The 16,674-nt window shown below is 35.7% G+C and overlaps 1 protein-coding gene across 2 annotated transcripts; it reads left to right on the top strand.

Annotated features, from left to right (window-relative positions):
• The first annotated feature begins 32 nt into the window (after positions 1–32).
• SLC38A2 (solute carrier family 38 member 2) lies at positions 33–15,800 on the top strand. 2 transcript variants are annotated; one of them, XM_026072431.1, is made up of 15 exons: positions 33–216; positions 542–623; positions 757–872; positions 4,001–4,074; positions 4,185–4,277; positions 4,473–4,554; positions 7,552–7,634; positions 8,577–8,635; positions 8,765–8,911; positions 9,739–9,818; positions 9,917–10,017; positions 10,399–10,523; positions 11,333–11,477; positions 11,601–11,698; positions 12,449–15,800. In XM_026072431.1, exons 1-15 carry the CDS (start codon positions 98–100, stop codon positions 12,545–12,547), a joined length of 1,503 nt encoding a protein of 500 aa, XP_025928216.1. In that variant the 5' UTR covers positions 33–97; the 3' UTR covers positions 12,548–15,800. The 2 variants fall into 2 exon arrangements, with proteins under 2 accessions (XP_025928216.1, XP_025928214.1); XM_026072429.1 differs by having other exon boundaries at positions 11,333–11,698.
• Positions 15,801–16,674: the final 874 nt, after the last annotated feature.

The following is a 16,674-nucleotide window of genomic DNA, read 5'->3' as shown; positions in this document are numbered from 1 at the left end:
GGCGCCCGCTGCGGCACTGACGTCGCCTCCCACCTCCGCAGGCGCGGCGAGCCGGCCGCCAAGGACAAAAGAGCGGCCGCGACCCCCCGGCACCGCCATGAGCAGCGCGGAGATGGGCAAGTTCAACATCTCCCCCGACGAGGACAGCAGCAGCTACAGCTCCAACAGCAACGACTTCAGCTACCCGTACCCCACCAAGCCGGCTGCCATGAAGAGGTCAGGGGGCTTCTGCGCTGCCTGGGCAGCACCCGAGCCTTCGCACGCGCGGCGAAGGCTTGTTTTAATACTAATACTAGCTTAAATTCCGGGTCAGACCTGGACGTACCCAGTGTTTACATACGCCGCAGATAAGCGGAAATGACTGCGGGCGTGAATACATACAACAGGTTTTGTAGTCAGCAGAATGGGAGATTGGATGGTTCTTCTGCGGTTGTTTGGTTGGCTTTCTAATTTACTTTTGAGGTAGAGTGGAAATGTTAAAAGGGAAGTGAATATACAAGTCGTTCGTGATGACCATTAAAAACAAAATATTTTCCTACAGCCACTATGCAGATATTGATCCAGAAAATCAAAATTTCTTACTTGACTCCAATGTTGGAAAGAAGAAATATGAAACTCAGTATGTAAGTATGTTGTAATGGCATTTCAAAATTAGCGTGCTAAACACTTGCTTTCTTGCCAAATAGAAGATGTTTGTTTTAATTCTGAAATAAGTGATAACTTTCTATTAATTATTACTTATCTCCCTTTTCTCAGCATCCTGGTACTACTTCCTTTGGAATGTCAGTATTTAATCTGAGCAATGCTATTGTGGGTAGTGGCATCCTTGGTCTTTCTTATGCTATGGCTAACACTGGAATTGCTCTTTTTGTGTAAGTATCTCTCGGTTCATCAAAAAAAAGCTGTCTGCTTTGTAATTGATGCTTGATAAATATTTGAGGTAAAACTTGACCTTTACAAAATACCCACTCATTGCCATAGGCACAGGATTGCATTATAGGATTTATGAGATGTTTTTTAATGAATAGAGGTTGTGATATATTCAGAAAGACTTGTATGAATTAAGCAGATATATTGCAAGTTCTGCAACCTACAGAACAATTTACAGTAAATTTTCATGTACTTTCCTAAGCTGTAGTTTCTTCATAAATAACTGTTAGAGTTCCCTTGAAAATTCTATTATGCAAGTAGAAGGGAGAGATGGCATTTAACAGACTGAAATCTGTATTTGCTTTTCTCTCAGAGCTCACTGACTTGAACTAATTGAAAAATTCCTGTTGTCATTAGAGGGAGTCATAAGTGCACAAAAAGAACTGCAGCAAATTAAAATAATCCTCATCTTCCTAGATTTTTCTTTTATTTGTTTCTTGCAAGTCTGGCCTTGCCTACTCTTAAAAGTTTCTGTGGCACAGTTCTTCTGGCCAGGGATGTGATTTTCCACACACACCCCCCCCCAACTGATACAGTTATGCCTGCAGAGATATAACATAAATCAACAAAAAATCCCTTTTACTGCTGTGCTTTTACTCAATTCAGGGAGCTGTTTTAAGCTATACCTGTAAAAACAGCTCTGTCTCCCTGCAAGGGGTCGGGGGGAATTACCAGTATATCTTTATTGGTGTATCTGTATTGGCAAAACCCTTCAAGTGTAAGACAAGGCCACAGTAGCATAAATGTCTTAGGAAAGAATATTCTTCATATGTTGGAGGCAGTTCAGCTCTCACACCGTGTAATTTCGGTGACTGAGTGCTCATGAGAATCCGTGAATATGTTTAAATGAACTTTGTATTTTTACCCTGGAAATAGCTAAATGTACTGAATGTTCAAGAACAAGTGTAGAGTAATGTTTATCTTCAAAATTTAGTTTACCCTGTTGCTAGATTTCCAGAAAGTTGTAGGTCAGATTCCCTTTCAAGATATTTCCCAGTATACTGGGGTGATGTCTATACATCAGTGGTTTCCAATAAAAACTAAAGTTTTGGTCTAAAGGATTTTATTTTAAGTATTTGGTGATTTATTTATTTTTGCTAAGACTTTCAATTAAATGATACTAAACTCTGCTTAGCAGCATAAATTAAGCATAGAAATACTTACTTGACCCGTTTTCTTGCCAATTTCATGTTCTAAAGTTGTTCTGCAAACGGCAGAAGATAGCCTGCATAATGCGCATTAGAACATCCCTGAAGAGAAAAAAAAAATGGGGGGGGGGGAGAAAATAAATTTAATTGATATTTGAACAGATTTGCTTCTAACTGTGGTCCTTTTTTTCTGAAAATGTTCAAAATTATTGTTTTAACAATCAGGTGCTACAGTGATTTGCTTAGGTGTGTTTACTTTTCATTTCCAGATACTGCATTCAAATCTATTTTCATTAATATTGATTTAAAGGTAAATTAGTTTGTTATATTTTAAAACTTAAGTATAGTTAGTGTAGTTCAGATAAAGGAAAGTGGAAATACCAATCACTGATGATACTGAGGGTTTATAATTTACAGTAATAATGGCAGTACAGACATCTTTTTAATAACTAGGCTATAGATTCAAATCTGGATGTAGTTGATTATGACAGTAAATTCTTGAAGACTGTATGACATCACTTGTCTCAGAGCTGTGCTAAATAAATGAATATTCTGGTCTTGAAGCCAGAACCTCAATGAGCTTCTAGATGAATTTGTTGACTGAACTATCAAGCCATTCGAGGTTAGGACTAAGGCACCCAGAAGCTGTACTGTTTTAATGAAATGCAGTCCTTACACATTTCACTCTACTGTTTCTAGTAGACGACTAAATTAAATCCCAGTTAGTATGTATCTTTCACAAATACAGGGGTTTATCTGTGTGCGTTTGCAGGTGTTGAGTAGACATACTAACACAGGTTTCCTAAGATTCCTTGTACGGACCTGTAAAGCTTTTCTCGAATGTTCTTGCTTCCAGTTTGCAGGCTGTATTTACTGCTTTCACCCACACTAAAAATCACACAAAAAGAAATGGAAAGAGTACACTGGGAATTCATAAATTGAGCTTCACATTTTTGAGCAGATAGGTTGTTTCTTAGGTTTATTCCTCTATAGCAGAATGCTTGTATTGCTACAAGAAGGGCTATTTTTTTTTGTGATGGACCATAGGTTTTCTCTGTGTTCTTCAGCTATGAAGAACAGTCCCCCCTAGTGTGCTACACCAGGAAGTGAATATGTTGTGGTTCACTTGAGAGATTTGAATTTGACATGTTGTAAAAATGTGTTTCTGGAAATAGTATACATCTCACATAAAACCTATAGGGAAGATAGACAAGCCACTAGCAATTCCCTTGTAAGCATGCATGAAGAGTAGCTTTTGAACAAAGCAAGCATTTTTTTCTTAAGATCAACACATATTTGCCTTTGAAGTCAAACATAGTCAGCTGTTAACGTACCTTAATTTTCAGTCCATTCTTTAAGACTTTCACAGTTTCTTTTTTTTTTTGCATTAAAAAAAAAACGACAGGTTTAAGTTGAAAAGCTTATTTGTCTAAGACAAAGAGATAATCTTTACTTTAGCTAGGTAGTCACAGATCTGATGTTTAAAAGACAGACTCCTGACATAACTACTGAACAATGAAAGGAAGAGAATACAAATAGTTTCTTACAATGACACAAAACCATTCCTATTGTTATTTTGTTAGATGATGTATGTCAAATATGTCCAACTATAATGGCCTGATTCTTGTCCATGCTTATGTCACCTTATACTAAATATAAATATTATTTAATCCTACATTAGAATTTCTCTGTGTGCCTCTGAAATGAATTTTAGTATAAAAGTCTTTCTAAAATAGGCATTAATTGGGTTTTCAAAACTTTTAGCTAGCCTTAGAATATACAGTTTTTTCTAAGTTTTATTTTGATATGAATTTTTTATATGTTTGGTATTAACTTTCTTCTCCTAGAATAGTGTCTTTATTTAATGATTATGATAAGTCATTTATAGCTGTTAAAAAGTCACATTTTTTTCCTCCCCTTAGGATACTCCTGCTATTCGTCTCAATATTTTCTTTGTATTCAGTGCATCTCCTTTTGAAGACTGCCAATGAAGGAGGTATGGCAAACAATTATTTTACAAACAGATGTTATTTATTTCATACTATACCTGTGTGGCATATACCATTTGGGTATATGGTATAATGGATTTTATTTTGTTTTCTTTAGGCTCTTTATTATATGAACAATTAGGAATGAAGGCATTTGGTATGGCTGGAAAACTTGCTGCTTCTGGATCAATTACAATGCAGAACATTGGAGGTGAGGATAAGATTTAAAAAATGTCTGTACTTTCAATAATAATTATTCCCTATTTATTCTTGGAGACTTTTTTTCACACAACATGTGTTCATTAACTGCTTGTGTTCAAGTGAAGTTATGAAACATGTTATGTGATTCTTGCATCTTGTGCCATATTCTATATTTGTAATGATTTATGATGTTATTCACCTACAGCTATGTCAAGCTACCTCTTCATAGTGAAATATGAGTTACCATTGGTCATCAAGACATTTATGAACATCGAAGAGAACACAGGGTAGGTGTTAGAACGCCTCATCAGAGAAACTATTAGGAGAAGGAAATATGGAGACTGTATACATTTTTATGTGAAGACCACGTTCGGTACATCATAGGGTAGCTTCTTACTCAGACAGAGATGCAGTAAGTTTGCCCTTCCCAGAGTGGTCCACCTGATTTAGGTCCAGCGTGTTCTGGGAAAAGGGTAGAAAAATACAGGTATCGCATCATATTACAGAAAGCTGTTCTTTAAAGAATGTCAGGTAAGTGTTGATGAATGTACCAGTCCATACATACTCTCAGTAATGGAAGGTAAATATGGTTGTGGTGGTTTTTTTTTAAAGTACTCCAACTATTTGGACTGATAATTTTGGTTTTATGATGTTAATATTGTGGGAAGTGATTGAATAAAAGTTTAAGGTGCAGTTATGTAAAGAAGGTCTTAAGAGACAGTTTTCAAAAAGGGGCATGGGGGCTAAACACTGAACTTTAACAGAGTTTAGATGCCTAAGACCAAAAAAATAGACACACTGCCATTTAGCCCTGGAGACACCTTAACTCCATAGTGGCTTTTCTGCTTGACTTTAAAAGTTGGTTCCTTGGGTAGGGTTCATTTGAACTAACCATAATAGTCTGAAAGTCAGATACTTTTGAGCTAGTCACCTAGTCTCACTCTAATCAATGGAGAGAGGTGACTGTCTAGTGGTCAGTTTAGTGCACCTGACTTAGACACCTGTTTTGGGCATCTCGCAAGAGCAATTTATCATATCACTCTGTACTGAGAGGGTGTGTCAAAACAGCTATCTAAAACAAGATGCCTGAGTTCAGATGGATAGAGTTAAGTGCTATAAATCTCACTCTTCAGAGCTGTACTTCTGTGCCTTGTCCTGAAGTGTCCCAGTCTTGAGAGGGCTGAGCAGCTCAAGACTCCAACTCACGCCTAAGCCTGAGTTCAGAAGGTAGGCATTTTTCTGCCTGTGTTCCCCAAGGGGTTCAACACATATGGTGTTCTTACAGTTTGATGATAGATACTGTCAGGAAGACAGTACTAGCTTGCTTTTTTTTTTTTTTTTTTTTTTTTTTTTTTTTTTTTTTTTTTAATAATAATAATGGACTCGAAGAAAGCACCTGACCTATTTGGTTAACTATGTAGTGTTTGTGAATTCTTTTCCTAGAAGGTTCATTTTCCTTCTCTGGCTGAATTCAAGTCCTTATTTTCCACTTCTCAAGAAAGTCCCTGTAGTAGGCAATATTTATGAGGGGGCTTGGAGACAAGTACTTTTTAACTGTCCTGTTCAGGGAAGAGTTCAAAATCAGTTGTGATTCAAGAGGTAGCTGTACACTGACTTAAAGTAAATCTTTTCTCAGTGTGCTGGCAACTGTGGACCCCATTTTGACTCCATGCATTGCATGGGGGAGTCTGAGTGGCTACCATTGACATGGATTCCATTCTGGCAGCCTGGTGCCTAAAATGTAAGCACTTACACCTGTTGAAATGCCCCGAAATAATGCTTAATATGGGAAAAAATATTCTGGGATTGTGTGGCAGTATAACAAGTATTAGCTCAGTTATTACAATTCATTTAACGATTTTTAAGATACTCCATGTACATTTAAGCTGTTGCATTCCCATTCTTCACTCTTAAGCACAGAGAAGTCTGAAAGTTCTCATTGCCTTCGTGTGATCCATGCACACTAACAGTACACATTCTTATGACTGTGTCAAATGTCATGACTCTGAGCTCTGGCTTCTTTTAAGCTAGTCTTTCCTTAAAAAAGAGGAGGAGGGGCTAGCCAGGGAAGGTACATCACATTAATGTCTTACACATCCGAACTTTCTAAAATACATTTTTTAAATTCAGCTATTCCAGGTAAAACTGGAAAAGAGATCATCAAATTCTTTCTGGATTTACTACGTAAATCCAGAGCAAGCCTGTTAAAGTTATTCCTTATTTCCACTAGTGTATATAGACTTATAATTCAACAACTGAGTTTGAATGCCCCAATTTCCAATAGGGCCATTAAATTTTGTTTATCAAAATAGTATACAATCCATTTTGAAATGCATCCTTTTACAGTATCATCCAACGGTATTTAAAGTATTGTTATTTGGGATAAATACTTAATGTTACTTGAATTATCTAACAAATATAGGATATTCCTGCAGGATCAGACAAAGAAATTGGTTACCCTGCCACTATTAAGTATTCAGTTCAGCTGCTCCATTAGTTCAATGAAATTGCATCATATTTACACCGATCCAGCTTCATTTTCCTGAGTTTCAAATGAAGATGATGATCTCATGACACTCCAAAACATTCCAAAAGTCTCTATTAAAAAAAACAGCTGCTTCTTCATATTGGAATAAACAAGAATGTTCTAAAGGAAGAAAACTTCTGAGGTTCTTAACACAGTTTCTATATTGGAAGGGACTAAGCGTGCCCCCAGTGCCACAATAGGCAGATTCCCCCTGCCTATTGGAGTCTTCTTAGCCAGTAGGCTTGAGCTACTGCCTTAACTCCAGCCCTCATCTGTTTTTTTTGTTGTTGTTTTTTTAACTCCTGCAGAGCACCCAGCAGAATTGTATTATCATTAAAAGTGGATCACCACCCTGCTGGGGCCCTGCGAAATTCTAATACATCTGGAAAGTTGGGAACCAACATTTAACCAACATTTAAACAAAACACTATTTTTATATGATTAATCCCAGTTGGCTGGTTTTTGACCAACCATTTACTTTCTTGTTTTCTGACTTCCAGATGCATACTCATTTTAGAAAAGGACACTAAAGGAAAGGCACAACACAGGTTTGGGGTGAGATGAGAAAGTACCTGAAGGGTTTTAGGTCAGTATAGTAAGTTGAATACTAATCCTTTGTGATACCAGATACTGCTTTTTTTTTTTTTTTTTTTTAATAGCCACATGTTATAGGAGAAGATAAGTGTGAAGACTAAACTACAGATGTCATAGTTTTAAAATACTTTGATTACTCATAAATACTACCTTTTTCCTACAGAGAATGGTATCTTAATGGCGACTACCTGGTGCTGATGGTGTCTATCATTCTCATTCTTCCTCTGTCCTTATTGAAAAATTTAGGTAAGCAGTAAAGTACAATCAAAGTAAAACTACACTGAAAATATTTTGGGGAAATGGGTTGATAAGATTTTGGAGTCTTAAAGTACTATGTGAATCAACAGCTGTCTCCCAGCCTTTCTCTTGTGACTGCTTAGTGTTTAGATAATTACTCTCAGTCTCTTCAAAAAAAGAGGATTGAGACAAGTATCTTTTTAGCTTTGTGGAATGTAAAAGGACAACTGATCAGATAGTTTTAGAAGAAGGGTCAGCAGTACCTTCTGTCTGTATAGTTTGATTTACTTGTTCTTCTCTGGACAATAGTGAAATAGTATTGTTAGTCATTAAATAAAGTCCCTTACTGTTGTGATTAGCTGTTACATAACAGTCTCACAAGAACAGGGATGCTAGCCCTGGGCAGTTAAACTGTCTTTGCAATGTAAATAAAAAGTCATCTTTTTCATTTTGGGTCCTAAGCAGTAGAAGAGTGTTGGTACCAGATGCCTTATCTGAAATGACTGTAATTCAGTAGTATATGTGAGTAATTCAGATAACAGATTATCTGTTCAAGGAATACTGGAGTGCAACCTTAGAAAGTTAAATGAATCAGTAAAAACAGAAATGGAGGCTAAAGAGTCTGACGTAGCTCAGAGTGTGTTCTATTAGAAGTAATCCTATAATCATCCTTAGTACCTAATAAAAACTGTATATAGTATTAAGAAATGAAGTTTAATAGTACAGACTCTCACTGCTGCATTTTTCTAATATGTCTTTGGGAACTTTCAGGTCTGGGTTGAGATTAGCAGAAAGTGAATGAATAATTAACTACTTAATTTAAAAAACAGAGAAAATGGCAGTCCAAAAAGATCACTTACAGGAAGTAATGTGTCATAATGTTCTTATGACATGAATCGTGTTTATGTTTACTTTACCTTAGGTTTTATGTTTTCTGTTTCTTGAATACAGGATATTTGGGCTATACCAGTGGTTTTTCCTTACTTTGCATGGTCTTCTTTCTGATTGTTGTAAGTATAATTTTGTAGACTTCCAGTGCTTATAACACTGCATTTCAAAGTGAAGTTAAAAACAGTATCTGGAAGTTTTCACATACTGTATTAGCTAAATACATAACAAATACATGGGTTTATTTCTAGGTAATTTGGAAGATGTTTCAGATTCCTTGTCCTATGGACAGTGACATCATGAACATGACTATAAATGGAACACTGGCACCTTTAATAGATGAAAACATAACAAGTGATGATATATGCAAGCCAAAGTACTTCATCTTCAATTCACAGGTAACTGACTAAAAATCACATTCTCTGTTGAAGATAAGTAGAAGAGACTATATATAAGGTACATAAGATGTAAAGTTGGTCATTCTTCCCTTATGTAATTGGCTAGTGTAAACTTGGAATGTTCTAGCACGATCAGTTCCAGTAGAGTTAGGCACCATGTTTCTCCTGCAGGCTGGGTATTTCTATGCTCTAAATGCATGGAAATTAGAGGAGCTTGATGCCTGCCTCACATGAATGGCAATAAGCACCTCTCATCGTAAGATTCTTCAGCACAGCATTTCTTAAGTTTTATGTATGGCACAGTAGTTCCATTCAGGGAGTTCAGAAAAGCATTGAAAAAAAGTAGATTGCAGAAGAAGAGGAAGTAAATGATGTAAGTGCGTGAATGGAAAATGTGTGCTAGGATTTGGATCAGGCTTTAAGTTCCCAGTCCCAGAGTTTTGACTCTCACGAATACTTGCAATTACAGTGGTGAATCTCCACATATGAGGAAGAAGTATTGTGTGATAACCAATACCAATATCAGGCTATAAGGGTTCAGGCCTATGTGCTGCAGAACATCTCCATAGAAATACAGAGTACATTCAGTCCAGAATGGATTTGAGTGAGATTAGAGAGTATTTGGTACCTTAGGATTTGGGCTTAAGAAAACAAAAACATGTAATTGTTGTTTAAATTTCTGCCAAAGCTTCAGTTAGTTTCAGCTAGTCTTTATGAAAAGCTGAAGGAGATACCTAAGTCAAAAAATGGAAATTTACTAATAAGTTCTTTAAAACCCGATTCTAATGTCTACTGAGAGATCTAAAAAGCATATTTATGTTTTTCAGACTGTCTATGCTGTCCCAATCCTAACGTTTTCTTTTGTCTGCCATCCTGCAATTCTTCCTATTTATGAAGAACTGAAAAGGTAAACGTTGGACGTTTGTATAATGAAATTATAGAGACAAAAGTAGTATAAAACAATCTTCTCACTGCTAACAATATTTCTCTTCCTCTTTTTTATAGCCGAAGCCGTAAAAGAATGATGAATGTGTCCTACGTTTCTTTTTTTGCCATGTTTCTCATGTATTTATTGGCTGCTCTCTTCGGATACCTGACATTTTATGGTGAATATTACCTTCCGTGTTTTCTTTTAAATGAATTATGCTGTACAAAAATACAGCGCTATTTTTAAGTTAGAGCGAACATGCATTTAGTATGGGTTCTAAACACACGCTCTATTTTTTAATATTTTTATAAGTGCACACCCAAAAGGAGATCAGTAGTAGAATTAGGCTAGGCCTAAGGCACAGGATTAAAATTGGATTAGAGTGGATTTAATGTCTCCAACTTATCCCTGTGTGAAATGGAGACATGCTTACAGGAACTGGGAGGCTTTCAGTTCATATTGCTAAAACTGTAAAATGCACTTAGAATTTTGAGCAGAAGTAGTAGTTGCTTGAGAAGTATGTTACCTGCATCTAGCTAAACTACTGTTTTCATTATAGGAGAAGTTGAGCCAGAATTGCTTCATACCTACTCTGCTTATCTGGGTGCTGATGTTCTTCTTCTTATTGTACGTCTTGCTGTACTTATGGCTGTAACCCTAACTGTACCTGTAGTTATTTTCCCAGTAAGTAATTTCTAATTTCTTTTTTTTTTTTTTTTTAAGTCTTACTGCCATGTTTTATTTTTAACTTCTGTCTTGCTGCACTTGTTTACTGATTTGGCAACTACCATTTATTAATATATAGAATTTTTCCCTTAACTGAAAAGAAGAAATTCTTGCTAATAAGCTTGATGAAATATCTATATACCCTTAGTTGAAATAAATTAAATAAATAGGCAACATTTAGAAAGCAGTAGATTCAAATATGTTCAGTTGCATTGTATTTTTAATATGGTTAAATATGGGGGGATGGAACAGATTATTTCTCCAAGTGCCTGCACTATTATTATCAGTTTACTAACAAAAACACACTGACATTTGTACGCCATGAACATGAATTTTGGCCAATTAACTATATATTGTTGAGCAGTATCCTTACATATTATAAAAGAAAAAAAAATTTTTTTTGTAAAACCCTGAGTTTTATTCTTGTTATAAAAAGTTTATTTTTTTGTTTCTTATCTCTCATTTGCTGTGCTTTAAAATGTAAACAATTAGCAAGAGAAACAGAAAAACAGACCAGAAACATATAACTGCTACCTCTCAAGTGCAAGAAGTAAACTGTAAAAAACAGATTTTACTTTCATCCCTTTCAACTTTTATTAAAATCTAAAGTGTTCAGAAAAAGAATCTTGAAATAATTCCAGAAGAAAATTATAGTTCATGTGACAGTCAGTGACTGCAATGTGGAGACTAAATTCTCTCTCTCTCTCTCTCTCTCTCTCTCTCTCTCTCTCTCTCCCCCCCCCCCTTTCTCTTCCTTCTTTTAAAAGATCCGCAGTTCCATTACCCAGTTGCTGTGGGCAGGAAAAGAGTTTAGATGGTGGCGTCACTGTTCCATTACAGTTTCTCTTTTGGCATTTACCAACGTGCTTGTTATCTTTGTCCCTACCATTCGAGACATCTTCGGATTCATTGGTAAGCATTTTCATGGAAATTCAGAGGTTCTTTCAAATCTCAGAAAATTCAGCTACGATCTAATTAAATTAAGCTTACCTGTTTATAAAAAAATATATTTATTTTTATGCTTTTCAAATACAGGTGCATCTGCTGCTGCCATGCTGATCTTCATACTTCCTTCAGCATTCTATATCAAATTAGTGAAGAAGGAACCAATGAAGTCAGTGCAGAAAATTGGGGTATGTATAGACAAATATATAATGGTTATATTTGCTTTCTAATTCAGAGCAAGAACTTCAGTTTCTTTCTTTATAACTTAAGAATTTTGAAATTCTGGTGAATGTAGTCAGTGAATTGGCACTTAATATTATCTTAATCAAGATGGTAGTTTCATGTATTCAAAACTGAGAAGACCATCATGAGGCTGAGCTCACTTCAGCGACTTATCTATTTTTTCCCCAACCCAACAGTACTGCTACATTTAAATCATTCTGTTGCTCACTACAACCAGATTTCAACTGATTACCAATAAAAGCCATACAAAAAAGCCATGTGGTTATCTCTTAAACTTTCTTCCAAGACTTATTTACCTAACTTACCCTCTAAGAGCTGACCTCCATTTGATCATTTGGGTCATCCTGACTGATCTTGGTGCCCTTACTGATCTTAGACATACTGACTCAGAATCTAGCCAGTGCAGAGTGACACACTCGTTGGTATCAGCAGAGCTGCATTCATTTCCCTCAGCTGAGGATGAGGTGTGCTCTATTGAAAATAAATGTATTAATTTATTTGAAAAAGGACTCCAAGTATGAAAAAGATTGCTATCTCCTTATTGTTTACTGTGATCCTTGTCTTTTTTACTAGTCATCCTTCCTTCTTGAGCAATTAAAATCTTATGCACAGGGCTGGAATTTGTGCCATATATGGGCATGACTTTTGTAGATTTAGTAGCAGAAACTGAAGTACTTTATATTTTCTCTTTCCAGGCTGTGCTCTTCTTTCTAAGTGGTATACTTGTGATGACTGGGTGTATGACACTGATTATTCTAGATTGGACCCAGAATGTTGCATCTAATGGCCATTAACTGTCCTGGTTTAATCTCTAATACTCCACTTCAAATGCCAGTGTTCACTCAGATACCTACTGAGAATGAAAATGAGCTATTCGGCTTCCTTTAAAATGCAGATTCTTTGTTGCTGGTTCTTCTGACTGTAGAATACCTGAACTCTGTCTTTAAGAAACTATCTTGCATGATGGAAATGGATATTAACATCAAATCACATGAGTGTCTGGCTGAAGGAAGTGACAATTTTATTCCATTCCAGAGAATGGACAGAACTCTCCGAAGACTTTTATCAAGCCATGTTTGGCTTTTGTCATTGTTACTTGGATATTTTGTTATTTTACTTGAATGTGCCTAATGGAACCATTTGATGTGAGAAATAACTCTTAATTTACAGCAAAGTGTTTAAATAACCAATGAGAGAGAGAGAGAGAAACACTATTATTTTTTGTACCAAAAATTCTTATGGACCTCAAAAGCACTATTTTGACTTTAAGAAACATTTTTCTAAAAAGAATGAAAGAATAACATAAAGAGCTCATAAAAATATTTAATCAGTGTCCTAAATTAAATATAGTTTGCCTTTCGGTAGAGGCAGAATTAGAAGGAGTCTTATTTTAAAAATAGTTCTAATTACCAGGATGGGAAAAGAACCAATTTAAGTCAAAATCCTCTTAATTATAAATACTTTCGATTGAATTCACTTCACTTGAAATATAATGAAAATAATTCTCAATATCCTTACTCAGTGTACCTAAGTAACTACAATTTATTTTAGTTTCCAAAAGTGGTATGGAAACTCAAATTTTCAAGCTTTAAAAAAAATTCAGCCCCTCAGAATGGGTAGATCTGCGAAAAATGTAGTTAATGTAGAACCCATAAAGATGGTTTTGACATTTCCCTTCTTGAGGTACTCAATAGTGCAATTGGGTGAAGCAGGGTTTGGGGGGTTTTTTTGCTTTTTTGGATTTCTTTCAGTTGCAGATATAAACTGAATGGCACTGGAGCATATCATGCCATTCATATAAAACTCCCTCTTGGAGTTCTGTTTATTAATGATAATAAGGTCCATTGTCAGTCGTAGCTATGTTTGGTTGTTTCTGCCCAATCTTTCTTGGAACACGCTGTAGGAAAACAAAAAATTTTGTTAAACTACTAATGTAGTTTACTAGTTGTATAATATTCAAAAACTACAGTATTTCTCAAATTACTCATCCATTATTGGATTTTGAATTACTTGACTATTTTGTTTATAAGTCAAATCCACAAAATAACTGCAGCAGTATTTCATGCTTGATACAAACTCTCTTCACATACACAACTGGGATTCCTCTTGCAATTTATACTGTATAGTAGTATTAAAGATAACCTCATAGACTGGATAGTCATCTCATACTTGTTTGCTTCAGAAATAGGTAGGTTTCATATGACATATGAGCCCTAGCTGGCTAGCTAATGAAACAGGTGCTGTATGGTTGTGATTAGCTGTTTTGTTTCTAGTGCATGTTTACTCTTTCATTCTTATCCCAGGTTGAAGAGAAATAACATTTGTGTATCAGCGTACTTGGCTCATAAGAGGTTCTCAGACACCACAATATTGGGTACAAGAGCCTAGACAGAGATTATTAATGAAGTAGTCATGGCATTGTGGTCAGCTGTCTTCATCTAGCTTAATGTTTTAAAAATATGATTTACAAAGTTCTGCTTAGTAGTTGTGTCACAGGGAACAAGTAAGGGCATGTAATCCATTGATTAAACAGCACCTAAGATTTTTTGCTCTTGTGGAATCAATCAGGAACAAATCTGAATTATAGACACTATTTGGCAGGTAATGTCAATCTCTGCCCAGCCTTTTAAAATCTATGAAAAAATTGCAAATATTTTGTATCAATACTTCTGCATGACTATTACTACTGGTCACTACTTCTGTAATATACAACTATAATGAGAAGTTAGATTCCTCATCTTGTTTGTATTTTTAGTCCAGTGGTACTCAACTGGCAATTAACAATCCTGGAGTCAGCACTGACTAAAGCTCCTTAGGTACTTCTCTGCCTCAGGTACTTTACACCCGTGTTACCTGATCTATGTACAGGAGTGCTGAGCGCAGGCCTCAGTACTTTGGCAGCTTTTCTTCTTCCTCTCTGCATATGTATAAAGGTGGAAGAGGATTAAAATGTTCTCTACCCTTAAGCAATTTGTAGCACACAAGGGATGAAGCGCCTCCCTTGCCAGCATAAGAAAAGGAAGTGAGAAGTAACCTCCTTTCTCTCAGTATCGGTAGAAGAGGAAGAGGTGTAGATGAGAAGTTACTACACAGTCCGTCTCAGCAGCCAGAGAGGAGTAAGATTTTGTGATGACACCTCATTGTGTTGTATCATATATGTCACTTAATTCTCTTAATGTAGCAATTTGTGTATTTTACATGATATATCATATTATTTGATGACTGACTCTCCAGCTGCTACAGTTGAGTTCCACTTGGCTGGGCTGGCATAAGAATTTTTCAAACCTGTCTGCTTAAAGTTACCTAAATAAACCACCTGAAAGAGCAGCTTCAGTATTAAACCACTGTTTTGTCACCTCAGTTAGACATTACTGTCTTCCATGGTATTTCAATCATAAATGTAACATGTTATTTATAAAACATTAATCCATTAAAACTAAACCTATTTTTCAATATTTATGATAGTCTGTGTACATAAATTGTATTGTGTATATACTGTAAGTATAGTGTATATAATGTAGGTTGGGGATTTGGGATCTATGTATATATTCCTCTCATTATTGATTATTGCATCATTTCAATGAGTTCATGTTGTACATCTGTATAAGAAATGTCAAAGGAAATGTTCTTTTACAGCAAAATGTAGTGCTTACAAAGTGGAAATAATGTGTTTACACCTAAGGTGTGTTTAAAAAAAAAACACTAAGATTGTATTTATTACAAATGTATATGTTGCAATAAACACAGGAGTCACTTGGGTCCATAAAAAAGCATTGTTCGGGTTCATGTATGATTCTCATAAAACTTACCATGGATGTTACAATTTCCTGAATGCTGTGACTTAACAACCTTTATGATCTAGTGTATTTGTTAGGCCATCAACTTCAGGCATCCTATGGTATGTCCTTGTACATATGTAAATATCCACTGTACTGTCAGAGGCCAACAGTCCAGCTATGTTGTTGGCAGGGAGTGCAACAGTTTCAATGAAACATTGTACGTTTGTTTTAACTGAACTTAAATAAATAAATAGATAATCCTAAACAATATTGTGTGTTTTGGGGGTGGGGTGGGGGAGTACTTGAAGGATTTTCTTTGAAGCTGATACTAAATTGCAGCTTTAATTTCATGCTTGTTTAAATCATTTATGAGCACTTTTATGGAAAGAAAAAAAGGGGGGATTGCATACAACTAAGTAAGGGGGGGGTTGTTTTTTTGTTTTTAATCAGTTGCCAAAGCAACAAGAACTAAACTGGACATTAAGGAAGATAAGAGATGAAATTCTGCAAGGAACCTGTACTATGTCAATTTTTACAGTACAGGCATACCTTGAGAGCAGACTTATTGTGTTAGGTCTTGCATATGCACAGTAGAAGAATCCTGCCAAAGAGTTTAAAATCCCATGCCCTTTTCTTGTAATTAATGGTAGGAGAATTACTGAGCTTCTGTAAAAATCTTCAAAACTGGGGCCCCTCTCTATTTTGGTAATTGGATATAAATCAAGCTATAAGTGCAGCATATCACTTCTTCATTCTCCAGATACCTACATCAATTCACATGAATCTTCAGACTTCCCAAATATTAAGAATTGTGTGCAAAAGAAAGAAATTGAAGGTTTAACTCAGTGTGACATGAACACAACAAGACACTATATTGAAAGAATTATTAAAGAAGTTAAGTTAAACACTAAAATTAGGAGGAAATGCCTCAGTTAAGATTGCTTTAATTACATGATCATATAGTATTTTTCCACTGGGACCTCTGCTTCAATCACTGAGTAGCTATCCTTTTTTTTTTTTTCATGTTCAATATGTGGTCACAGTGTTTATGCATTGCTCAGTGTTCAAAGCCCATTCTCAGGAGCGATGAGCATCATCATTTTTCTCTAGTGCTCATTGTCATATCATCTTTGTGAAACATA

This window comes from Apteryx rowi, unplaced genomic scaffold (genome assembly GCF_003343035.1).
Source record: "Apteryx rowi isolate R43461 unplaced genomic scaffold, aptRow1 scaffold_341, whole genome shotgun sequence".
NCBI classification, from domain to species: Eukaryota; Metazoa; Chordata; class Aves; order Apterygiformes; family Apterygidae; genus Apteryx; species Apteryx rowi.
Note: the sequence above shows the minus strand (reverse complement) of the source record. Positions and strands in the feature narration are given on the sequence as shown.